We start from the raw sequence: 25,427 nt of genomic DNA on the forward strand, positions 1-25,427 counted from the left end.
CAGGACCTTCCCCCGCCACCCCCAGCCCTCAACCCCAGGGTTTTCACCCTGAGCTAAACACCTTTCAGTTCTACAGTTCCTTTTCAGTTCCTCTGAATTAACTTCCCACCTTTTCATACTAAGATTTCTGTTTCTTAGGTCAAAAATAGGAGGTAGGGAAAAGGCAAAGCTGGAATCCTGCCTGAATGACAGAAACACTGTTTTCTGGTACAGAAAGATTCCCTAACCATCCATGATCAGCTGCTCTCTGGGAGAGTATTTTCAGACCTTACTGCTTTTTTTCTTAAATTGTTGTTACTGAGGAAGAATAATTTTGTTTATCATGCAGGGAGAAGGAAAATCTTAGGTTTTGTTTGTTTTGTTTTTTTAAACCTATCCATCCATTTGAAAGCCATCAGATGGCTCTATAGGAAGAGTGAGGTCTGGTACCTGAACCCCAGGCAGAATCCCTAGCAAGCTTAGTCCAGGGCCCAATGATTGTTAGTGTCTGGCTTCTCAAAGTGTCTGGGGAACAGAGGGTCACCCTCTCTGTCAAAGGCATCCTACTAATAAAAAGCAATAAGAATAAAGCTAACACCAGTAGTTAATGGCAAAACAAAATGGGAAACACATCTGGAAATTACAACAAAAATATTCATGTACTTAAGCAAGTATATGGAATCACCTGGTTGGTTCCCATCCTTATGGACAAGGCAAAATTTCTAAATCTACTTGATTTAGAAATAAGCAAATGTTCTCTACGGAGATTTTTAGGGCCACCTGCTCATCATTAGGGATTTGGAAGCTATTACCCAGAAAGAAGCTCCATTGGAGCCATGACCTCAGAATCCTACCCTCAGAGCACTGAGATCTGGCCTGTCAGAGGGCATGTTAAAAACAGGAATCTGGCAAAGGTTACCAGCTCGCCTACGTCGACATGCACTTGTCTTTACCTCCTCATTGCCTGGGAGCACCTCTCTGGGAGGAATTGGGTTAACAGCACCACACACATGGCTAGTCTGATGAGAAGGGTTTTTATATGGACAATACAAACTGAACAAGAACACCATAAACAAGGAAGGAAGCACAGGCTCAGCCAGGAAAGCTGCCACAAGGAGCAGGCAATGGAATTATTCAGGAGTGCTTTCAAATACCCACGCCATATTTACAAGTCTAATTTGGAACCTGGTTCTCTGTAAGTGCCAGAGGAAGTTAGGGGAAAAACCATGCATGAAATAAAAAATATACATGTGTACACAGAAACACCTACATTTTCACACTTCTTTTGTTCATTTTCCCCACAAGGGACAAATCAGATGAAGGAAAAGCCCAGCCTTTTTTTCCTGAAGTCCCTATATTTATTATGGACTTGTTAGAGAAGCCCCAGATAGGGCTTGGATTCACGGAGGCAGCCTTCACTCTCTTTGGCCGATGCACCCCTGACAATTTACCAAGGGAACGCTTGGAACACAGGCGGGAACATCCGGAAGAGGCAAGAAAAAACACGGTTCACTTAACTTGTACATTATGCACAAGGGCATCAGTTTCCCCAAATACTTTCACACATGGTCCTTTACTAGGTTCTTAGCAGCCTTCTCACCTGCAGCAACAGAGCTCAGACAAGCTGTGAGACATAGAAGAAGGTGGTATTTTGATCTAGCACACACTGGGTCAGTCACTTTACCCAAGAGAGTCACACGTGCCAGCCCCAGGCAAGTCCTCAGGGGCCTGCAGCTGCTTGCTTGATGGAGTGGAAGGCTGGCCTTCTTCCCTCCCTAGATTTCTCCTTGCTGCTGTCACCGAGCTCTCCGCTGTTCCCTCCGGACCCGAGACAGCTGCTGGGCACATGCGTGTGTAATTTATTATTCCGCGGCTGCTGGCTCGTCCCTAGGCGCTGGCTTCTCAACCTGTGACTCTGGAGGAATCAGATACTGGACCTCCTCTGTACTGATGGCTACTTTATCTGGCTGCAGCCACCTCTTGAAATGTTCCAAGGTGCTAGGAAAGAGCAGGAGAAAAGGGTGGCTGCATCAGACCTCACTGATTAATTACTTAACAATTATCTCAGTTACTCAAAGGCTGCCTTCCCGCCCACCACCAATTTCTTCCTACAATTGTTTCTCACTGCTAACATGGGGAGCACAGATACTCTTCTGACAGCTGTGCATCCTGGCAGCTCCATGGCATAATTTACCCCCTAGTGGGCACTGGGGCGATAAGCAGCACCAGGCCCCCTTCAAATGCAGAGTCTCTGAAGGCTTGATGAGAACAGCTGAAGAGCCTATGCCTCAGTCCTGTCTTTTTTTCCCTCAAAACTGGAGAAGAGAATTTGTCAAGGGGAGGAAACACTGAAATAAGTACCAAATTATCAGTGAGGCAGAAACCTGGGCATCTTGAAATCTCTTATACCTGAGATAGCCTGAGGCTCAGTTATACTTACAGCACTTAGTTGCACTAAGCACAATTTTTGGTGTGTTTTTGTTTGTTTAGTGCATTCTATAGCAAAATGCCGAGATGGAAACATCTGAGTAGCAATGTCCCCCCCCAAAAGGAATGGCCACTATGCCAGGGGGCTCTTTTTGGTTTGCATCTGTGGGGAGGAGGAAATGTTCCCCTCCCACCTTCCTTGAGTGCCCAGGATCCTCCACCCTAAAACTATCAGACAGTCACAGTAAAATCAAATGACTAGAAATAACATAAACCTCATTCTGTGCTCTTCAATAGCAAAAAAGTCATAAGCCAAGAAATATGGCCATAGGGACTTCCCTGGTGGTCCAGTGGCTAAGACTTCATGTTCCCAGTGCAGGGGCCCTGGGTTCGATCCCTGGTCAGGGAACTAGATCCCACATGCTGTAACTAAGACCTGGCTCAGCCAAATAAGTAAATATGAAAGAAGGAAGGAAGAAAGGGAGAAAGGGGGAAAGAAAGAAGGAAGGAAAGAAAGAAAGAGAGAGAGAAGAAGGAAGGAAGGAAGGAATATGGCCATAGCCAGCAGATTTTAGACACCTAAAGGACTGGAGAGGAGGGAAGTATGCAAGGGGAGAGAATATAATATCAAATTACTAGAGGTTCAAGAATCTGTGCATCTTTGTCTTCTGTGTTTGGGGCAGTTTAAGGCTCAACTGGGAAAAGAAAAGAGTAAAACTTACATTATTTTCTGAACCCTCATAGGGTAGTTGGCCTGACCTTAGATGCCACACTGATTTCTGAAGGATCTGAGGGCACCCTGATGCAGTATTTAAGATAATGTAAGTGAAAATACTTTGCAAATTAAAAAATCAAATGTAACTATGAAGTTCTATTCACATACTGTCCATGATTTCAGCAGCAGTATCTTTATCTGATATCACGGGTCTCTCAAAATCAATGTTAATGATATGTTGTAAACTTGGGTTAAGTCATAGTCCCCTAATCCTTGGGTTAAAATTCAGGTTTTTATTTCCCTTGCTGATTTTCCTTTTGAATAAAATTTCTTATTGAATTTTAAAACTCTGTTAGGAAGAATAATATTAAGAACAGCTAACACTTACATACTACTGACCCTGTGCCAGGCACTATTCTGAGTGCTTTTTTTTTTTTTTTAAGATTTATTATGTATTTATGACTGCATTGGGTCTTGTTGCTGCACACAGGCCTTCTCCAGTTGTGGCGAGCGGGGGCTACTCTTTGTTGCAGTGGCTTCTCTTGTTATGGGACATGGGCTCTAGGCACACGGGCTCCAGTAGTTGTGGCTCATGGACTCTAGAGCACAGGGCTCAGTAGTTGTGGCACACGGGCTTAGCTGCTCTGCAGCATGTGGGATCTTCCCAGACCAGGGATCGAACCTGTGTCCCCTGCATTGGCAGGTGGATTCTTAACCACTGCACCACCAGGGAAGTCCCTCTGAGTGCTTTATACATCGTAACTCATTTAATGCTCCTAACAACTTTATGAGGTAAGAGCTGCTACTCCTGCTTTACAGAGCAGGAAGCTGAGATACACACAAGTTACTCACCCAGGAACATACAACCAGTAAGTGGCAAAGCTCCTATCCTCAGTGTCAAGGACCATCCTGCTTTTTGTGGCAGAATGCCCTCTCCTCTTTTCTGCATCTGGCCCACTCACAGATACTGTTCTCCTTTGGTACAAAACCAGAGCCCAGAGGGAGCTCAATGGTCTTTCAACACCTAAAGCACATTGTCACTTCTGCGCATCTGGCTCTTTTCTTATGCTGCCTCGTTTTCTTAGGTATGTCTTCATATATTGGGTTGGCCAAAGAAGTTCATTCAGGTTTTCCCATAACATCTTACAGAAAACCCAAATGAATTTTTGGGCCCACCCAATATATTTGCCATCTATCCCCAACTAGTTCTGAGGACCAAAAAAAGGGTCTAAAACGTCCTTACATCTGCTCTTCACGGCTATGACATCAAGCACAGTGCCTTCACACAGTAGATGCTTAAGAAATTCATTCATTTGGTCTATACAAATTTGAGTGTCTACAATATGAGAGAAACTCTGTAAGGCAGTGGAGATTCACAGGTAAGACGACTTGGTTCCAGTTGTTGATTACTACTTTCTCAAGTGCAGTGTGTACTTAAAAATGAAGACAATGGTTTATTCTCAACTCTGTTTAACCTGTGATCAAGATGTAGGTGGGGAATTTGCTGTTTGGCAAAAATACCCACTCTCAAAAATCTGCTGCTGGACTAAGAGCAAATAAAACAACCTTACAAAGGATGATTTTAGTTCAGAAAAGCTGATGTTGATATCAACTTATATCTGGACTCAGATGTCACTCTTCCTGACTTCGTTAAAGGAAGAGAAATGCCTTCAGTGAAATAGACTGTCACCTAGAGCTGGACTGGGAACCAATTACCTCTCATCAGAATCAAGTCCATCCACGAAGAACTCTGATGCTAACTTCTCCTGGAGGAACCGATCCCAGCATTCCTTCTTAGCTTGGGCCAGGGTTCGAAGCATGTCCTTGGAAGTCACTTCCTGATTTAAACCTTTGATTCTTCTCAGTTTCTTCTCTAAAGAGAAAGGAAGTTGAGCTTAACAAGGAAAGTGAATATGAAATAAAACTAATCGAAAATGCAAAATGCCAGACTTCCCTGGTGGTCCAGTGGTTAAGACTCCACACTTCCACTGCAGGGGCCATGGATTTGATCCCTGGTTGGGGAATCAGGAGCCCACATGCCACGGAGTGTGGCCAAACAAAACAAAACAAAATAAAATGCAAAATGCCAACTTAAAAATTCTCTCACTGATGCGTACAAGCACATTCCCTGAAAGAGAACTCATTTTTTAAAAGAGGACAAAGGGAAATGTACATTTTTCTTTTTCCTTCACAAAGTCTCCTCTCTGCATTGTATCAAATAAACATATAACCCCAGAAAGGGGAAAACCATAGCTTCTCATAAATAAATGGATGGCATGTTTTCTTTGAAATCACAGAAGCCAGCAGGTATCTCTCTAAGGAGTGCTTGTTTTCCCTGGCTTGACATGTGTATACTATCGTCTTTTTTCAACTCCTGAAAATAGTCTCTCTGAGGAGTAAATGGTTTTTCTCTTTGTTACAGTGTCATAAAGCGGTTTCCAAACCTCATGAGAAAGAATTAGAGAAAATGAAGAAAGATTTGATGGTTCATTAGACACTAAAATTGACTCAATGAGAACTCAATATTAAGAGAACTTTAAGATCTCTATGTGTCATTAAATTCTTGATTAAAGAAAAGGAATCTCTCAACAATTTTTTTTGAAAGTTGTTCTACTTGTGGCCTGAATGTTGGAGCCTAATAAAGACAAACATCTTGTAATTCCTGTGAAAGTGGTCCATATGGCTTCCTGAGGATACATGTTTAGCTACTCTTCTTTGCATTTTAAGTATAACTGATGAATAGACAGCCTCTTTTAAAGAATAAAAGAAAGGGTATCACCATTTGCCTTCTGCCTTAATTTAGACTTGCCTCCAACTATAATAAATGGATAAATGATGGCTTTTTGAAGGGGAGGTGTGGACATCAAGCCCAGGACAAATAGATACTTTATGATTTGCAATCTTGTTTTCATTTCTAAACAAGTCACATCAGCCAGAACCCACTGATCAAAACAAACATCTTTTGTTGCTACAAGTTACCACCAAAAGCTCCCTCATGTAAAAAAACCTACAGTTGATAAATGCTAAATATTTGAGTTTTGTTTTTTTTTTCCCCTGGAGGATGTGAAAAGGATTATGTATATCTCACATTGAACTGGCTAAAAGTTTTTAATAGTTGCTCTTAGTGGATTCTCTGATAGAAGTTTACTTGGCAAAACCGGTTTGCAAGGCAGAATTAGAGACACAGATGTAGAGAATAAACATACAGACACCAAGGGGGGAAAGCAGGAGGGAGGAGGGTGGGTTGGGGTGGGATGAACTGGGAGATTGGGATTGCCATATATACATTACTAATAAGAAAAAAAATACCAAATTGTACACTTTAAATATATGCAGTTTGTTGTATGTCAATTATATCTCAATAAAAGATTTTGGGGAAAAAAAATCAGTTTCACTGGAATAACTATTAAATGCTATTCTGAAAAAAATAAAAATTTAAAATACACACACACACACACAAAAGGAAGTTTACTTGGCAATAAACACAATCTTAAAAAAATATTTAACAAAACCCCCACAATCTTTACATTGTCAGGCCTTGACTGTCAAGGTAGGAGGTAGTCTTTTGGGCTGGAAAAGGTCTTCCTCTCTGTGAGTGTGCTGAGTCCCTGATCAGGTGTGATCAGGCAGAGACAGGTGCCCTTGCATCCCCCAAAGCTGCCTGCCGCTGTCTCCCAGAGTCTGCCACAGGCAACGGAAGTGCCTCCTATTTTCTTCAGGAAAGGACATTTCAATCGTCACCTTAACTGATTTTAGGAAAGATCAGTGGGGTTTTAACTTTCTGAATCAGTCTTCACCAATCAAAAACATCGCGGACTCCATGAAGCTTTCTTATATGCCCTGGGCACAGAGCACCAGCAAGTGTACAGATCTGGTTCCTCAGCTCCCTCAGACTGCTGCTTCTTCTCCTTGGCACTGTTACACAGATGTTCTGACTACCACAACAGAACCGTTAGCCGCCTTGGCCACTGCTACAAGTATGACTGTGCTCTCTCTGCTGGCTTCCCAACAAATCTCACATTATACCTTCATCTTTCTCATTACCCACCATTCCACCTGTGTTTTGCTCATCTTTTTCCTCCAGTACATCATTAGCTAAATGCCTTTTGGTTTTTCCAAGAAATTGCTTAGCAATCATGTAAACTCTATTCTGACTCTTCTTTCTGTCCTTCCTCAAAAGCTTCTTCTTCCTGAATTGCCTTTCCTTCTTCAAATAATTATTCCCAGGTATGGTTTTGTGACATGTTGATGGGTCTCATGGATGTTTTATAATAAAGAATAACACAATTCTGAAGACTGGCAATCACTGCCCAAGATGGATATTTGTCTTTCCCCTAGCATGGGACAATCTGAATCTCTTTCCTGTGTTAGGAGTCTCTCAAAATACTTATGGCTACAGGACAAGACAGTGAAGGTGTGTTCAGGAAATATTCAAAAAGTAAAATGGCTCACAAAAGGCAGAATGAATTTTATGTCAATATACTCCCATTCCCAACAATCAATCTATTAAATGTAACAGTTTCTCAAACTGTAGCATCAGAAATCCACATGTAGCTCTGGGGCCATGACCTTTTTCTTTCAGGAAGGCATAAGTTTTGACATTTTGGGGTTATCTGAATACATGAGCCACCAAGAGTAGGTAAGAGTGTTCTGCAGAGTGCCAATAAATAAAGCAGAATTTAGATGAAACCATCAGAGGCAGCAGATGACAAAGACTGTTTAAAGGGATGTTCTAGGAAAAGGGGGCTCCTTTTCAACAACTAACCTAAAACACCCCCTAGAATTACATCTGACAGATACATGTGGTAAGGACAAAAAAAAAAAATGAGGAATAGAAAACCAGGTTTGATATAACAGAACTTCAACATGCTTCCTTAAAACCACCAGCTTCTGATTTAAAAAAAACAAAACCAAAAACAAACCATCTAACTTACCTAGAGATGCTAAATACACTTCTGAATCCTGCAGGGGAGCCCAAGGCTTGACAGCTGGCTGCACAGCAAAGTCTGGGGCCTCCCTCTGGCCTGTGCCTGCAGGGTAAGAATCCATAAAGGAGTCTGAGAAGGCATTGCTGGCACCATCCTCTTGGTCAGGATGTGGCAGACAGGAACAGATTTCAGCCCAAAGATCCGGGCCAGATCTTGTGGTTGTAGAGTCAATGCTCTCAAACATTTTCATTTGGAATCTGAGCTGAAAAACACAAGCTCAAGTGAATAAGGACTGACTCAGGAAGGAAGGTAACAGCGTTTTAAGTTTCTCTTAACAGAATTTAATATGTCTTCTATTATTACATTCCTATGTTTTAGGTAAAAAGATGACAAAAGGGTAATTGGGTTCCTCTTCTGGCTCTGCACTCAGGGTGTTTTCATAATGAAGTTTGTCTTTTACAATGGAATTTCTATAAGCCAGACACAAAAGGACAAATATTGAATGATTCCACTTATATGAGGTCGGTGAAGTCAGACTCACAGAGACAGAAAGTAGAATGGTAGTTGGGGGTGTGGTGTGGGTGTTATTGTTTAACAGATATAGAGTTTCAGCTTGGGAAGTTCTAGATATGGATGGTGGTGATGGTTGTGCAATAATGTGAATGCCACTGAACAGTACATCAAAAAATGGTTAAGATGGTAAAATTTACGTTATGCATGTTTTAATGCGCACACACACACATGCACGCACGCACACAGAGGAATTGCTAGGACACTTCCAGTGAGGACAACTATCCTGCACTTTTCTCCAAAGATCTCCAAAATGCAACCACTCTGTCCTCAGCCAATTAAATTCTGTCTTCAAAAGACACAGACTAAAAGCCTTGCACAGTTCCATATCCAGTACACCAGGATAATAAAAATGCTGTTTGGTGAAATCTGTCAGAGTACTGTCATATGCAAGGCCCATGTGCTCACTACATGGAGAAGCTGGGCTATATGCTTCATGTTCTTATTTTAATAGAAAAATGGAAAGATAGACATTTTCACCATTTTCCAGGTGAAAAAACTGAGGATCAGAGGGTAACATGTCAAAGGCACATTACTGATATAGAGTGAATCCTTGACTGGAAACCAGACCTGAGCCGCTCCAAAAGCCATGTTTTTACCCAATACCACTCTGCCTATTTGGGATTATACTGAAAGTAGCCCAAGCAGAGCTAAGCGGGAAGGGCTACCCACAAAGCCTGGGGGCTTTCGTAATTATCTAGTCTAATAGTATGAATTGACACCTTCTTTCAGGAGGGACCTTTGAGATTAGGAAGGCTGCCTGGGAAAAGGTCTGAACAATTCCCGGAGGGAGCCCTGCCAGCGCAAGGGCCCGGAAGTAAAAGGGTCAGATATGTGACGGAGGCCCTATATGATGCCAAGGGTCACAATGAGGCTCCACCCGCATCCCGAAGTCGTTTGAACCCACCCACATCAAAACTTTGCCAGCATCAGGGTCCTGGTACCCCCTAGGAAGTCCACACCAGTGCGGAGAACCCTGGTGTGCAGATCACGGGCCTCAGTCACTCCGGCCTCAAGGACTGGCCAGGCGGAACGACTCAGGCCCCGAGGCACCTCTCTGGTATCTCGGAATGCGGCCGGAGTCGGCGATACAAAACTCTAGGCACGCCCGCGCCTCTTCACCTACCGCAACCGACCGCCCAGCAGCCCGCAAACGCTCGGCTCAGTTCCGTCGCTAGCAGCTGGGGAGAAACAGGGAGGCGGAGTCTCCACGTGACGGATCCCGGGAGTCCTCCAACCTCCGCCCAACCTGGTGGTGTTCTGCGCGCCGATTGGTCGAGTGGGTAAGGAAGTGAGAAGCAGAATGCTTGGAAACGATGGGCGGGACTGTGGTTGCTTGGAAACGGTGGCTAACACGCCCTGGGCCGCAGTCTTCGCGCGAGCCGGGTTGATTCCAGTAATAACCGAGCGTTCCCGCCGCACGGACAGAGCTTTCCACGTGTTTCCTGCTCTGGTAGGGAAGCACAGTTTCCAAGGCTTTGACTTTTCTTGGTTCCTTGAGCAAGCTAATCTCCTCGGCAGTTTTCTGGGCTGGTGTTTGTCCCCGAAAATTTCAGCCCTTCGATAAGCAAATCAGAGAACTTTTCGCCTCGAATGGGGGACGGAAGCGATTGCTTTCCTTATTCTATTGTGTAAGGAGAGAGTATGTCCAACGAGATACATGTCCCATTCACCAAGGTATGAAGCTTTCCCACATTTACTTAGTCAACAGACATCAAGCTCCTGCTGTGTTCGAAGCATTGTGTTAAATGAGAATTTAAGACAAGTAAGACTTGGTATGGGCCACAGCTTTAAAGTTTAGGAGGAAGTGCCATGGAGACAAGTTTACAAATAACAGCAAAGAGTTATAGAGGATATGACGGAAGTGTGGCCAGAGTACATATAGGAAAGAGTGGTCAATGGGAGGCGTGTGTCAGAAAGGATTTTTTTTTTTTTTTTTAAGGAGAAGACCTTTGATATCCTTCAGGGGTTATCAGTTCGCTGAGATGCAACCCTCGCAACCTGATCCCCAATTTCCAAGGCTGGTTACTCTCTCTCAAAGACACGTGTGAGGAAAGACATCAGCCAGTCATCTGTAGAAATAGCTTGGTCTCTAGATGTGTCCAAAGCCAATCAATGTGACTATGGTGGTAATAACTACCACCATGTGAAAGGGAGCTACAAGGTACTCTGTTATTCACATTTATAACGATTCTTAGAATAGGCAAACAGAAGGAAGTGGAAAGCAAGAAAGTTAGAAAACAAAGGAGCAAATAATAGGCAGGATTTGGGCAGTGCTTATTCACAGGGAATATATGAGGATGGGTGGATCCCCAGAGTCCTCCAACTGCCACCCAACCTGGAATCTGGTAGCATCTGATTCATAAAAAGGATCACTGTCATAGATTTATGGGTGCTTCATTGAGCTGCTCCATGGCCTTTCAACTCACAAAGTTTTCTCTAATTTCCTGCTCACCAAAGAAACAAAAAACCAAAACTCTTGATTTCAAATTTGGCCTCTTACATATCTTGATACCAGGATGAGGGTGCCTTTAACAGTAGGCACAAATAGCAGCTGGTATAAAAATGAATATACCTTTTAACTTAAAGTTACAGTTGTAAATTAAAAACTGGTCACCCTTACAGATTCATCCATGTCCTTTGAGTTTAGTTAGTGTGTGTGCTGAATAAATCCAAACCAGATCCTGGACTTGCAAAGCTGAAACCATAAGCCCTGGTGATCTCTCCCTCCCTAAGGACTGCTCACACTGGGAAGCCACATGAGGGCAGTCAGCATCCCTCTATCTTAGACTCTGCTTTAACCACAATGTGATTAGTACAAATATGTATTTTATGTGTATCCTCAATCAGCCTAGGCCTTCACTGAGGTCAGGAACCATGTCTTTCTTACCTCTGTATCTCTAGAGCCAAGTGATGCTTGGCAAATATTCAAAATTTGTTTGGTGTCTGAATGTTTAAACTAGAACCCTCATGGTCAAAGACCACACTGAACTGGAGCTGGACCTTGTGAGTCACTCTTTAGTCCCTTCTCCAAGTTGCAACCTGGGTAATCTTTTTGGAATGGAAATTAGACCATGTCACACACACACACACACACACACACACACCAGAAACTCTTTAACAATTTCCCATTGCTCTTAAAGACTTAAATCCTTATCATAGTAAGTTAGGTGGAGTTCAAACAATAGAGCTCATTCTAGCCAGTTTAAGCAGTAAAAGGAATCAATTAAAGCGGCTCTGTACAATAAAATTTCTGTGATGATAGAAATGTTCTTTATCTGAGCTGTCTAATAAGGTATCCACTAGCTTCATGTGATTATTGAGCACTTGAGACACAGGTTTTGTAACTGAAGAACTGAATTTTGAATTGCCTCTCATTTTAATTAATTTAAATTTAGCTATATGTGGGTAATGGCTAGTCCACTGTACACCACAGGATTAAAGGATATTAAACAGTTCACAGAATCTCAAGATGAGCCAGAGAGTCAGACTTGGGGTCTATATAGCCAGGAACAGTGTTTAAACCTCACTGAAGGACTTTTCAGGGAGTACCCCAATACCACTGAACATAGACACTGCAGCTGGGCACTGGACACAAGAATTTCCTCCACTGTTAGTCCCCCAAATCAGATACTGCCAATGCTATCTTGTCAGACATGGATTCCACACTGTGTCTGCTGTATGCCTCTAAACCAAATGTTCTGCCTGATAGAGGAGCCCAGGTGATGGATGCCCAAGTTGCAAGGGAGGCTAGGAAGGCCAGTTTCTGGATTCCACTTCTTGGAGGCAGTACTTAATGTGGGCATTTCCCACACAAAGAAGAGTGTTGAGAAGATGCTGGATGTCCAAAGGATACAACAAAAGTCTCCTTTGCTTGGGCTATATCGATGCTTTTCAAACTTTAATATGCAGGCAAATCATATGAGGACCTTGTTAAAAGATTCTGCAGTTCCAACAAGTTGCCAGTTGTTGCCCACATTGCTAATCCACAGACCACATTTTGAGTAGCACGGCTTTATACAGTCCCACAAGGACTCCCTTTCTAGACCTCTCTTATAGCTCTCTCCTTGTCTGTGCTTCAAACACATTCTTAAAAAATACTTTAAAAAATTTTTTATTGAAATATAATTCACACTCCATACAATTCACCTTTTGTCATGTGGCTGGTTCTCAGAGGTCTTGGCTTCTCTTGATTTGGCTATTTCTGAGCCTGTTCTCCAGCTCTGTTGTGAATCCTATGAGGCACTAATATCCTTTCAATAATTCCGTGGTCTCTTAAGTTAACTAGAGTTGATTTCAGTATATTGCATTTAAGAACTCTGACAAATACATCTTTTGATCCACTTGGAATTTTAATCTCAGGACAGGAGTATATGGGAGGCAAATGGGAGATCTCTAGTCCTTCTCATGCTGTTAGGGAGAAGGACAAGTGTGAAAACATTGCTTCTGGGGTATATGTGCTTAATTACATATATAACAGCTTTATTGAGTTGTAAATCACAAATATAATACTCACCCTTTAAAGTATACAGCACAGTGCTTCTTAGTATATTCAGAGTTTAGCAATCCTCATGTCTTGTTTTGTTTTGTTTTGAAATAACTCCTTTCAAGAGTTTCTCAAGGGACTTCGAGCATATCTACACGGACCTGCACTTTTAATGAGTCATCCTCACAGCTCCTCAACTCAACTCATTCAGTTACCTCCTTCACGCCTATTCTCACGCAGCCTCGGCACTAGGCCTCACTGATTGGTTGCTGCCGAGTGACGTCCTCAGATCGCGACCCAGAAGTCGCGGCCGCGCGGTCATGTGGCTGCGCGGCCGCTCGTGGCTCCCGGTTCTTGGGCAAGTGTGCTTCAGTCTCCGGCGCCTTACCTTTGCTAGGACTTGGGGTGGCTGTAGGGGCCCCATGGCGGAAACACTGTCGACCGGGGCCGAAGCAGCGAGCGGGTTGGAGGCTCTGGTTCAGCAAAACGGAGATGTGGGTGACGACGCGAGGGGCGAGCAGCCCTCAGGGCTCCCGGAGCCGGCGGACCCGCGAGTGGAGCCGGCCCCGGGGGACGCGAAGCAGGCCTCAGGGAGCGGGAAGCAGGCCCTGGCTGCAGGCGCGGCCCCCGGCAAGCGGAAGAAGCGGCGAGGCGCAACCGGGGAGCGCGTTGTGCCGCCCCCAAAGAAGCGACGGGCAGGGGTTAGCTTCGGCGATGAACACTTTGCCGAGACCAGCTACTACTTTGAGGGCGGCCTGCGCAAAGTGCGGCCCTATTACTTTGACTTCCGGACTTATTGCAAAGGCCGCTGGGTGGGCCACAGCTTGCTGCACGTCTTCAGCACCGAGTTCCGAGCCCAGCCCCTGGCCTACTACGAGGCCGCGGTCAGGGCGGGGCGCCTGCACCTCAACGAGGAGCCGGTACAGGACCTCAGCATTGTGCTCAAGGTGGAGTCCTGATGGGGCCTGCCCGAAAGGGGGCAGGGTTTTTGTTGTTTTTTTTACCACAGTTACTAAGGCATAGGTATTGACTAAAATCGGGGTAATTCTGAAGTGTTCTCGTTTTCACTTGGAACACTCAATTAGCGCCCCATCTCCGCAAGTAGACGGCCCGTAGGCTTCAGAATTCAGCCCATTTATCCCCTCCATCAAGGCGGCTTCGGTGTTTCCAAGGGACAGAAGTTGGAATTCTCATAGCTTCTTTTATGCACTGTCTTGTGGCACTGGCACTGATAACTTTCTACCTTGCACTGTAGATCTCTGTGCAAATAGTAGTAACCGAGACTTACCGTTTATATCTCCTGACTGTATGCTGGGCACAGAGTTAAGCATTTTATGTACTTTAACATTTAATTCTAATGACAACCTTGTGGAGTAGGTACTGCTACCCCATTTTACCTGTGAGGGAGCTGAGGAAACTAAGGTAAACCTCACAGAGGTAAGGCAACAGTGCCACCTCCAGCGCCTGTGTTCTTATAACTTCTACTTAAATTATTTATCGTAGAGCCTGATAAGATAGAATTGTGAAATGGCAGAGGTTTGAGACTAGAATTGTGTAGTCCAGTGCTTTGACCCTTCTTTAAAATTCCATCACAGCTAAGAGGTACCAGACACCTGTGTCATTAACACTGCCTCATCATGGTTCTGAGGGGGCATTTGGAGAGTAAGCGATTTGAATCCCCTCTCCCATCCCAATTTTGAGAAGCACAGGTCTGGACTGACCCTCACATTTAACAGAGAAGGAAACTGAGGCCTAGAGAAGTTAAGTGACTTGCCCAAAAGTGTGCAGTAAGCCTGTGGCAAATCCAGGTCTAGAGCCCAAATCTCTGGACTTACAGCTTGGTGTTTGTTCAAAGTCATGATAAGTGATGATTTATGGAGGTTTTCCCCTTTGTTTTAGAAAAATTTACTTTTTAAATATAGCTACTGTAGAGAAAATACAAATAAACAGAACAACACTACCAAAAAAAATCCATAATCACCCCACCCAGAGATATCATCAACATTTTGTGTATATCCTTCTAGCAGTTTTTCAATGCCTGCTGTCTGCCTGTGTGTCTCTTTGTACAAAATGAGAATACACTATGCACACTGTTTTTTTCTGCTTAAGGATGTACTGTGACCATTCTTCCATGCCAGTAAGGAAGAGGGGAGGAAGCTTGTGTGTGAAGGTGATTACAGGTGGCTGGACCCTGGACTGACCAGTTGCCTATGTTATTGGCAGGACAATGACTTCTTACGGAACACAGTGCACAGGCATGAGCCACCAGTTACAGCAGAACCTGTCCGCCTGCTAGCAGAGAACGAAGATGTGGTGGTTGTAGACAAGCCTTCTTCCATTCCTGTCCACCCCTGTGGCCGCTTCCGACACAACACAGTCATCTTTATCCTGGGCAAGGAGCACCAGCTCAAGGAGCTACACCCATTGCATCGGCTTGACCGCCTTACCTCTGGGGTCCTGATGTTTGCCAAGACAGCAGCTGTCTCAGAGAGAATTCATGAACAGGTTCGGGATCGGCAGGTGAGCCAAGCTTTTGTCTCCTGCAGGCCACATCCTGAGCTCACGAATGTTCTGTGTGCAAAGGGTATCTATCACTGAGTTCTAGATCTGAAGTGACCCTTCATGTTTATCAAGCTTCCTATCTCCAGGAAAGTCAACACCTAAAGTGCCAGAGACAGGTTATTATCTCTTATGTTTCCAAAGATCTTTAGAGATGACATATACTGCCTCTCTTGGTAATTTGCTCTTTTGAAGATTTAAAGCGCTGTCAGGCTGAGCAAGGTTTTTAAGACTGTGGGGAGAGTCTCCTTGGTGGAAAGATTCTGGATGGAGGAGTTGGAAGAGGCCTGGGTAGAAGAGTTAAATAGTGGTGATTCTGGTCTTGAGACTTGTAATTCTAGATCTGATTGTAATATATTTATTGGGTGTTTACTGTATACCAGGCTCAGTACCAAGAACGTTAGAGCCCAGCTGACAAAATCCTTATAACAGCCTTGTTGAGGTAAATGCTTTTCTAATCAAACATTTTCTAGACAAATTAATGGGATTTAAAGAGGCTAAGTAATGTGCCTAGGATTGCACAGCTGGCAAATGGTAGAGCTGGGGTTTGAATCCTCTTCTGTCTGACACGGGTGCATTGTCATCACTGTAGAGGGTTTGGGCGTCATGTGTTTAAACAGGCTTTGTGCTGACTTTCTCCCTCTTCCCTCCTGTGTAGCTGGAGAAGGAGTATGTGTGTCGGGTGGAGGGAGAGTTCCCTGCCGAGGAACTAACCTGCAAGGAACCCATCTTGGTGGTGTCTTACAAGGTGGGGGTGTGCCGTGTAGATCCTCGGGGCAAGCCCTGTGAGACAGTGTTCCAGAGACTGAGCTACAATGGCCACTCCAGTGTGGTACGGTGCCGGCCACTCACGGGCCGCACCCACCAGATCCGAGTCCACCTCCAGTTCCTGGGCCACCCCATCCTTAATGACCCCATCTACAACTCAGTTGCCTGGGGCCCCTCCCGAGGCCGAGGTGGCCACATTCCAAAGACAGATGAGGAACTACTTCGGGACCTTGTGGCAGAGCACCAGGCCAAACAAAGTCTGGATGTGTTAGATCTCTGTGAGGGCGACCTGTCCCCAGGACTGCCAGACTCTACAGCACCCTTCTCAGAGCTGGGCAAGGACTGCCTAGAAGAATTGGCTGCATCTGCCCAGAAGATGGATGGAGCAGTTGAGGCAGCCCCTCAGGATCTGGACACAGTGCCCTTGGCATCAGGGAAGGCAACCGAAACAGATGTTGTGAATCAAGAGACAGACCCGCTCTGTGCAGAGTGCCGGCTAGTGCGACAGGACCCCTTGCCCCAGGACCTTGTGATGTTTCTGCATGCCCTGCGCTATAAAGGGCCAGGCTTTGAGTACTTTTCACCAGTGCCTGCCTGGGCACAAGATGACTGGCAAGAGGACTGAGGGCTGTGGCCAACAGAGGGATTACTTCTTGGCTTGGAGCAGGGATGGGCCATGAAGTAGAAGCTGACCACATGGGCTGGTACTCAGAGTTTCTCAGGGGGAGGTTGGGCTCTTAAAGGACCTGCTCATACTTGCTACCTCCTCCTTCCTCTCCGTCCAGCTAGAGTTTGGGGACTTTTTGGTTTGTAAATAGATCTCTTTTTCTAATACTTTGTGCATCTGGTTTTCTTACAAGTTGTTTGTTTTTTTAATTGAGGTAAAATTCACATAACACACTTACCATTCTAAGATACACAGTTTAGTGGCATTTCATACATTCACAATGATATGCAGCCATCACTGCTTAATTGGTTCCAAAACACTTTTCATCATCCAAAAGGAAACCCATACTCATTAACAGGTAATTTCCATTTCTTCTTCCTCCTAGCTCCTGATTCCATTAGTCAGCCTTCTGTCTCTATGGATTTGCCTTTTCTGGACATTTCGTACAATTAGAATCATATAATATGTGACCTTTTGTGTTTGTCGTCTTTTGTTTAGCATAATGTTTTCAGAGTTCATCTAGATTATAGCATGCATCAGTACTTCATTCCTGTTTATGGCTGAATAATATTCCATTGCATGGTTATACCACATTTTGTATATCCATTCATCAGCTGATGGACATTTGGGTTATTTCCCCCTTTTCGGCTATTGTGAATAGTGCTGCTGTAAACATTTGTGTAAAAATTTTTGTTTGAATGCATGTTTTTCGTTCTTTCAAGTATATACCAAGGAGTGGAATTGCTGGGTCATATGGTAATTCTGTGTTTAATATTGGGGGGACTCACCAAACTTTTCCACAGCAGCTAAACCATTTTACAATCCCATGGGCAATGCACAAGGGTTCCAGTTTCTCTCCATCCTCACCAACTCTTGTTATTTTCCATTGTTTTGATTATAGTCATCCTAGTGGGACTAAAGTATGGTCTTATTGTGGTTTTTGGTTTTTTTTAATTTTTAATTAATTAATTTATTTATTAGGTCTTCATTGCTGTGGTCTTTCTTGCTGCACATGGGCTTTCTCTAGTTGTGGCGAGCGGGGGCTACTCTTCATTGCGGTGCGCAGGCTTCTCACTGCAGTGACTTTTCTTGTTGCCGAGCATAGGCTCTCAACGCATGGGCTTCAGTAGTTGTCGCACACGGGGTCAGTAGTTGTGGCTCATGGGCTTAGTTTCTCTGGCATGTGGGATCTTCCCGGACCAGGGATGGAATCCATGTCCCCTAAACTGGCAGGCAGACTCCCAACCATTGGGCCACCAGGGAAGTCCCTCGTGGTTTTGATTTGAATGTCCTTTGTGGCTAGTAATGTTAAACATCTTTTCATGTGCTTGATGGACATTGGTGTATCTCCTTTGGAGAAATGTCTTTTCAAATCTTTTGCCCATTTTTAATTTGGATTGGCTTGTTGTTGAGTTATAAGAGTTCTTTATGTATTCTGAATACAAGACCCTTAAGAGATACATGATTTGCAAATATTTTCTCCCATTCTGTAGGTTGCCTTTTCACTTTATTGGTAGTGTCCTGTGATTCACAAACGTTTTGTTAGTTTATTTTGTATTATGGTAAGAACACTTAACATGAGGTCTGCCACTTAACAAATTTCAATGTGTACAATATGATATTGTTAACTACAGGCACAGTGTTGTACAGCATCTCTGGAACTTAATCATCTTGCATAACTGAAACTTTATATTTGTTGAATAGCAATTCCCCATTTACCCTTACCCCCAACCCCTGGCATCACCATTCTACTCTCTGCTTCCATGTGTTTATTTTAGATAATGGGAAAGAAAAACTCATTTTCCTTTACTCACAGAATACTCTGTATTTCAAATATGTGGTGGTTTCCTCATATCAAGCAATTCTGTGACACAAGCTGGGTGTCCTATAATTTAACTCATCTCAGTCACCATCTCCCTGGAGATAGAGTCGGATCCCACAAGTTAAGGACTCAGTCCCACAAGACTTGTCCCCACTATAAATGCCAATGGCAAGTCCATGTCGTTACTTGTGCTTCTGACCAGCTGTGAATCAAAGGTTCCTACAACCCACTCCTCGGGTTCAACCATTTACTAGAATGGCTCACAGAACTCAAGAAAACAGTTTCCTTACTCGATCATTAGTTTTATTACAAAGGGTATTAAAGAATAGGAAAGACCAGCAAAATGAAGGGATACATAAGGCAAGGTCTGAAAGGGTTCTGAGCACAGGAGCTTCTGACCCCATAGTGTTCAGGTGTGCCGCTCTGCAGCATGTGGATGCCTTCTTGTTTACTAGTTCAGAAGCTCTCTGAACCTAGTCATTAGGGGGTTTCATGGTGGTTTCATTATTTAGGCATGATTGAATAAATCATTGGCCATTGGTTATTAGGTCAATCTCTAGCTCTTTTCTTCCAGAGGTTGGAGTTCTGTGGTGGGGCTGGAAGTTCCAACCTTGTCATCACAGGGTTGGTTCCTCTGGCATTTTCCAAAAGTCACCGCATTAACCTAAACTCTGACTTGGTTGAAAGGGGCTTGTTATGAATATCAAAAGACACTTTATCACTTAGGAAATGTCAAGGGGTTTAGGAGCTCTGTGCCTAGAACAAGGAGAAAAACCAAATATATATTTCTATTATAAATCACATATCATCATACCTTATAAAAATGGAATCCTGCAGTATTTGACCTGTGGTTGGCTTATTTCACTTAGCGTAATGTCCTCAAGTTTCATCCATGTGGCATGTGGCAGGATTTCCTTCTTTTTCAAAGCTGACTGGTAATTCCATTGGATGTATATACCACATATTCTTTATCCAGTCAGTGGACATTTAGGTTCTTTTCATATCTTGATTATTGTGAATAATACTTCAGTGAACACGGGAGTGCAAGTATTTCTTCAATATCCTCATTTCAGTTGTTTGGATAAATACCCAGAAGTGGAATTACTGTGTAGGGAGGCAAACCTTTACCCATTTTCAGTTTTCAGCCAGGACTCTAACAAAAAGGCAGATAAGCAAGAGAAAAACAGTTTAATAATGTGTGCAGTGCACATCACAAGGGATTAACCAAAAGTAACTCAAAGTAGTATCTTACAATTCCAATTTACATGGCATCTTCAACAAAGAATAAGTAAATTTGTAGAGAAATGAAAGGACAAAGGAAAGCAGTTTTAGGCTTCCCAGGGCAGTAAACGGTGGGAAGGTAAATATGTATGGGAGGAAACTAATGGAGTAAAATTTGCAGATTCCTCTGGTACCCCCTCAGCTGATGAGTATGTCTCCAGTAAAGGGAGATTTTCTTATCTTATCTTTAGATGGAAAAAGGGGAGCTTTTTCTGGGTTTGCTTTTTTTTTTCCTTCCCTTTTGGGTTTGCTGCTTTTTTTTTTAAGAACTTTTATTGAGATACAGTTGACATACAATACACCGCATATATTTACAGTGTACAATTTGATATTTTTTCTTATTAGTAATGCATATATGGCAATCCCAATCTCCCAATTCATTTCCCCCCAACCCTCCCTGCTTTTCCCACTTGGTGTCCATATGTTTGTTCTCTACATCTGTGTCTCTATTTCTGCCTTGCAAACTGGTTGATTTGTACCGTTTTTCTATATTCTGCATATATGTGTTAATATACGATATTTTTTTTTCTCTTTCTGACTGACTTCACTCTGTATGACAGTCTCTAGGTCCATCCATGTCTCTACAAATGTCCCAGTTTCATTCCTTTTTACAGCTGAGTAATATTCCATTGTATATATGCACCACATCTTTTTTATCCATTCGTCTGTCGATGGACATTTAGGTTGCTTCCATGTCCTGGCTATTGTAAAGAGTGCTGCAGTGAACATTGGAGTGCATGTGTCTTTTTGAATTATGGTGTTCTCTGGGTATATCCCCAGCAGTGGATTGCTGGGTCATCTGGTAACTATTTTTAGTTTTTGAAGGAACCTCTATACTGTTCTCCATAGTGGTTGTATCAATTTATATTCCCACCAACAGTGCAAGGGCATTCCCTTTTCTCCACACCCTCTCCAGCATTTACTGTTTGTAGATTTTCTGATGATGCCCATTCTAACCAGTGTCTCTTGGCCATCCGTATGTCTTCTTTGGAGAAATGTCTATTTAGGTCTTCTGCCCATTTTTTGATTGGGTTCTTTGTTTTCTTGATATTGAGCTGCATGAGCTGTTTATATATTTTGGAGATTAATCCTTTGTTGATTTGTTTGCAAATATTTTCTCCCATTCTGAGGGATGTCTTTTCGTCTTGCTTATAGTTTCCTTTGCTGTGCAGAAGCTTTGAAGTTTCATTAGGTCTCACTTATTTATTTTTGTTTTTATTTCCATTATTCTAGGGGGTGAATCAAAAAAGATCTTGCTGTGATTTATGTTGAAGAGTGTTCTTCCTATGTTTTCCTCTAGGAGTTTTATAGTGTCTGGCCTTACTTTTAGGTCTTTAATCCATTTTGAGTTTATTTTTGTGTATGGTGTTAGGGAGTGTTCTAATTTCATTCTTCTACATGTAGCTGTCCAGTTTTCCAAGCACCACTCATTGAAGAGGCTGCCTTTTCTCCATTGTATATCCTTGCCTCCTTTGTCATATAGATTAGTTGACCATAGTTTATCTCTGGGCTTTCTATCCTGTTCCATTGATCTATATTTCTGTTTTTGTGCCAGTACCTTACTGTCTTGATCACTGTAGCCTTGTAGTATAGTTTGAAGTCAGGAAGCCTGATTCCACCAACTCCGTCTTTCCTTCTCAAGATTGCTTTGGCTGTTCGGGGTCTTTTGCGTTTCCATACAAATTGTAAAATTTCTTGTTCTAGTTCTGTGAAAAATGCCATTGGTAATTTGATAGGGATTGCATTGAATCTGTAGATTGCTTTGGGTAGTATAGTCATTTTCATAATGTTGATTCTTCCAATCTAAGAACATGGTATATCTCTCCATCTGTTTGTGTCGTCTTTGATTTCTTTCATTAGTGTCTTATCATTTTCTGCATACAGGTCTTTTACCTCCTTAGTTAGGTTTATTCCTAGGTATTTTATTCTTTTTGTTGCAATGGTGAATGGGATTGTTTCCTTAATTTCTCTTTCTGATCTTTCATTGTTGGTGTATAGAAATGCAAGAGATTTCTCTGTTAATTTTGTATCCTGCAACTTTACCAAATTCATTGATTAGTTCAAGTAGTCTTCTGGTGGCATCTTTATAGGATTTTCTATGGCACAAGTGTTTTTTTAATTCAATTTATTCAAACTAAAAACAAAAATGTTGCCCTTTTGGACTTCCTAGGTGGCGCAGTGGTAAAGAATCTGCTTGCCAATGCAGGGGACACGAGTTCGAGCCCTGCCCTGGGAAGATTCCACATGCCACGGAGCAAATAAGCCCATGCACCACAACTATTGAGCCTGTGCTCTAGAGCCCGTGAGCCAGAACTACTGAGCCCATGTGCCGCAACTACTGAAGCTCATGTGGCTAGGGCCCACGCTCCACAACAAGAGAAGTCACTACAATGAGAAGCCCACGCACCACAATGAAGAGTAGCCCCCGCTTGCAGCAACTAGAGAAAGCCCGTGTGCAGCAACAAAGACCCAATGCAGCCAATAAATAAATTAAATAAATAAATAAATTTATTAAAAAAAAAAAATGTTGCCCTTTTCTCCTACCCTCCCACCCTCCAACTCTGGTAACCAGCAATCTGTTCTCTGCATCTATAAGCTTGTTGGGTTTTTTTTTTTAATATACAGTATATGTAAAATTTTTTAAGATTCCACATATAAGAGAGATATGGTATTTATCTTTCTCTGTCTGACTTATTTCACTTAGCATAATGCCTTTAAGGTCCATCCATGTTGTCACAAATGGCAAGATTTCATTCTTTTTTTCCCATTGCATACATGTATACCATATTTTCTTTATCCATTCATCCATCTGTGGAAATTTAGGTTGTTCTGGTGTCCTGGTTCTTACAAATAATGCTGCAGTGAACAGGAAGGTGCAGATACCTTTCCAAGATAGTGATTTCATTTCCTTCAAATGCACACCCAGGGAATTCCCTGGTGGTCCGTTGGTTAGGACTCTGCCCTCTCACTGTCCAGGGTCTGGGTTCAACCCCTGGTGAGGGAACTCAGACCCCACAAGCCACGCAGCCAAAAAAGGAGAAACAGTATACCCAGAAGTGGAATTGCTGCATCGAATGGTAGTTCTATTTTTAACTTTTTGAGGAACCTCCATAGTGTTTTCCGTAGTGGCTTTTACAGCGGAATTTACATTCCCATCAATAGTACACAAGTTGCCTTTCCTCCACATCCTCGCCAACACTTGTGTTTCTTAATAACACAAAAGTTTTTAAGTTTGCTGTAGTTTCATTTGTCATTTTTTTTCTTTTGTTGCTTGTGAGGCTGGTAGGATTTTGTTAGGAATGGCATTGAGTCTGTAGATTGCTTTTACATAGTATTACCATCTGAACAGTCTTCCAATTCATGAAAATGGAATCTTTCCATTCTTCTAGGTCTTTAATTTCTTTCAGGAGTGTTTTGTCATTTTCGGTATACAAATCTTGTACTTCCTTGGTTAAATTTATTCCTAGTTGTTTTATTCTCTTTGATACTATTTTAAATGGAATTGTCTTCTTAATTTCATGTTTGGATTGTACATTACTAGTGTATATTATATATATACATTAGTAATAACTGATTTTTGTGTTCATTTTGTATTCTATAGCTTTGCGGAATTTATTAGCTTAAAAGTTTGTGTGTGTGTGTACATTCATAGAGATAATTTTTTTTTGCAGTTCTTAGTTTTTTTAAGAGCTTTTATTGAGATATAGTTAACATACAATAAACTGCATATATTTAGAGTGTACAATTTGGTATCCCAATCTCCTAATTCATTCCCCCCAACCCTTCCCGCTTTCCCCACTTGGTGTCCATATGTTTGTTCTCTACATCTGTGTCTCTATTTCTACCTTGCAAACCACTTGATTTGCTCCATTTTTCTATATTCCGCATATATGTATTAATATACAATATTTGTTTTTTCATAGAGATAATTTAACTTATTCCTTTCCTGTTTGGATACCTTTTATTTCTTTTCCTTAAAGATGCAGCTGCATTCTTTAAAAAAAAATTATTTATTTGGTTGCACCAAGTCTTAGTTGCATCTCGCAGGCTCCTTAGTTGTGGCATGCAAACTCTTAGTTGCAGTATGCATGTGGGATCTAGTTCCCTGACCAGGGATCAAACTCAGGCCCCCTTCACTGGGAGTGCAGAGTCTTAACCACTGCACCACCAGGGGAGTCCCTACCTTTTATTTCTCTTTCTGTCTAGTTGCTCTGGATACATTATTATAGTTCCAGTACAATGTTGAATAGAAGTCACATAGTGAAAGTGGGCATCTTTGTCTTGTTCCTGACTTAGGGAGAAAGTTTTTAGTCTTTCACCATTGTAAAAGATGTTAGCTGTGGGCTTTTCATAAATTCCCTTTACTATACTGAGGATGTTCTTTCTGCTTGTTTCTTGCCCTGTATTTCTGCCTGGATAGCCCTTTGACTTCTCTCTGTTCAGGCGGAAGCGTTCTCCTTTCTGTGCTTTCTGTTACACATCTGTCATGTGTTTCCCATTTCTTTGAAGTACCCATAAAGAGAATTCTGGCATTTTGTTCTAAGGCTCTTTTTAGGGGGAATGAGACAGACCAAAAAAAAAAAAATGAGATTAGACAAAGACTAATCTATAGTCTTTGATCAGCACATTCTGAACAGTACTGTGGAAGGAGAAATGCAATTTAGTTTATTTATATCCTTTTAGTGGTCCATACTGGTTGTTAACCACCTACTATATGCCAGACATTATTTAGTGCTGGGATACAGAAATGAAAGACTGGGCCCTGCCCTGATAGGGCACATATGATTACATGTGCAAAATACAAAGGGAACCAATGGACATACGGCATAACTCTGTCTCGAAGTGCCAGCACAGGTTTCCCAAAGGAAGAGGCATTTAACAATGGGTTAGAAGGATTCCAGGTAGAGGAGAAATGTGAGTGAAGGCAGGCATATTCCAGAGTTAGAGAAGATGGAAGCAGCACCCAAGGAAGAAGGCTTTGGGGACATTTGGCCCTCTGGTCTCAGTGTATGACTCACTGTCACTGACTACGGAAGTCTTTCCATGGCTTGTATTTCAACAGGGCACTCTGAACTACAAGGCATAGAAACAGTCTGGGTAAGACAAGATTCACATGGATCTGAGAATCTGCCCAACTTTGTGAAAACTCACCATCTCTTATGAGCCCACCAATTCCTCTTTTCACTGCAACCTGCGTTAACTCAGGAACTCCAGTTTTCTAGGAC

General features: G+C 42.7%; 2 protein-coding genes across 4 annotated transcripts; one reads left to right on the forward strand and one right to left on the reverse strand.

The window, feature by feature from the left end:
* Positions 1–997: 997 nt before the first annotated feature.
* CCDC32 (coiled-coil domain containing 32) lies at positions 998–9,848 on the reverse strand. Of its 2 annotated transcripts, none has more exons than XM_057724094.1 (4): positions 9,746–9,848; positions 8,056–8,306; positions 4,838–4,994; positions 998–1,977 (listed from the first exon to the last, which is right to left on the reverse strand). In XM_057724094.1, the coding sequence occupies exons 2-4, from the start codon at positions 8,297–8,299 to the stop codon at positions 1,842–1,844; spliced, it is 537 nt and encodes a 178-aa protein (XP_057580077.1). In that variant the 5' UTR covers positions 8,300–8,306; positions 9,746–9,848; the 3' UTR covers positions 998–1,841. The 2 variants fall into 2 exon arrangements, with proteins under 2 accessions (XP_057580077.1, XP_057580076.1); XM_057724093.1 differs by having other exon boundaries at positions 8,056–8,311; positions 9,746–9,815.
* Positions 9,849–13,408: 3,560 nt separating this feature from the next.
* Positions 13,409–23,621, forward strand: RPUSD2 (RNA pseudouridine synthase domain containing 2). Of its 2 annotated transcripts, XR_009051516.1 has the most exons (4): positions 13,409–14,052; positions 15,329–15,625; positions 16,323–17,136; positions 22,373–23,621. XR_009051516.1 is itself a non-coding variant. In XM_057724161.1 (3 exons), exons 1-3 carry the CDS (start codon positions 13,426–13,428, stop codon positions 17,055–17,057), a joined length of 1,659 nt encoding a protein of 552 aa, XP_057580144.1. In that variant the 5' UTR covers positions 13,409–13,425; the 3' UTR covers positions 17,058–22,365. The 2 variants fall into 2 exon arrangements, 1 of the variants encoding a protein (XP_057580144.1); XM_057724161.1 differs by lacking the exon at positions 22,373–23,621 and having other exon boundaries at positions 16,323–22,365.
* The last annotated feature ends 1,806 nt before the right edge of the window (positions 23,622–25,427 follow it).

The sequence above is a fragment of the Hippopotamus amphibius genome, chromosome 2, assembly GCF_030028045.1.
Source record: "Hippopotamus amphibius kiboko isolate mHipAmp2 chromosome 2, mHipAmp2.hap2, whole genome shotgun sequence".
NCBI classification, from domain to species: Eukaryota; Metazoa; Chordata; class Mammalia; order Artiodactyla; family Hippopotamidae; genus Hippopotamus; species Hippopotamus amphibius.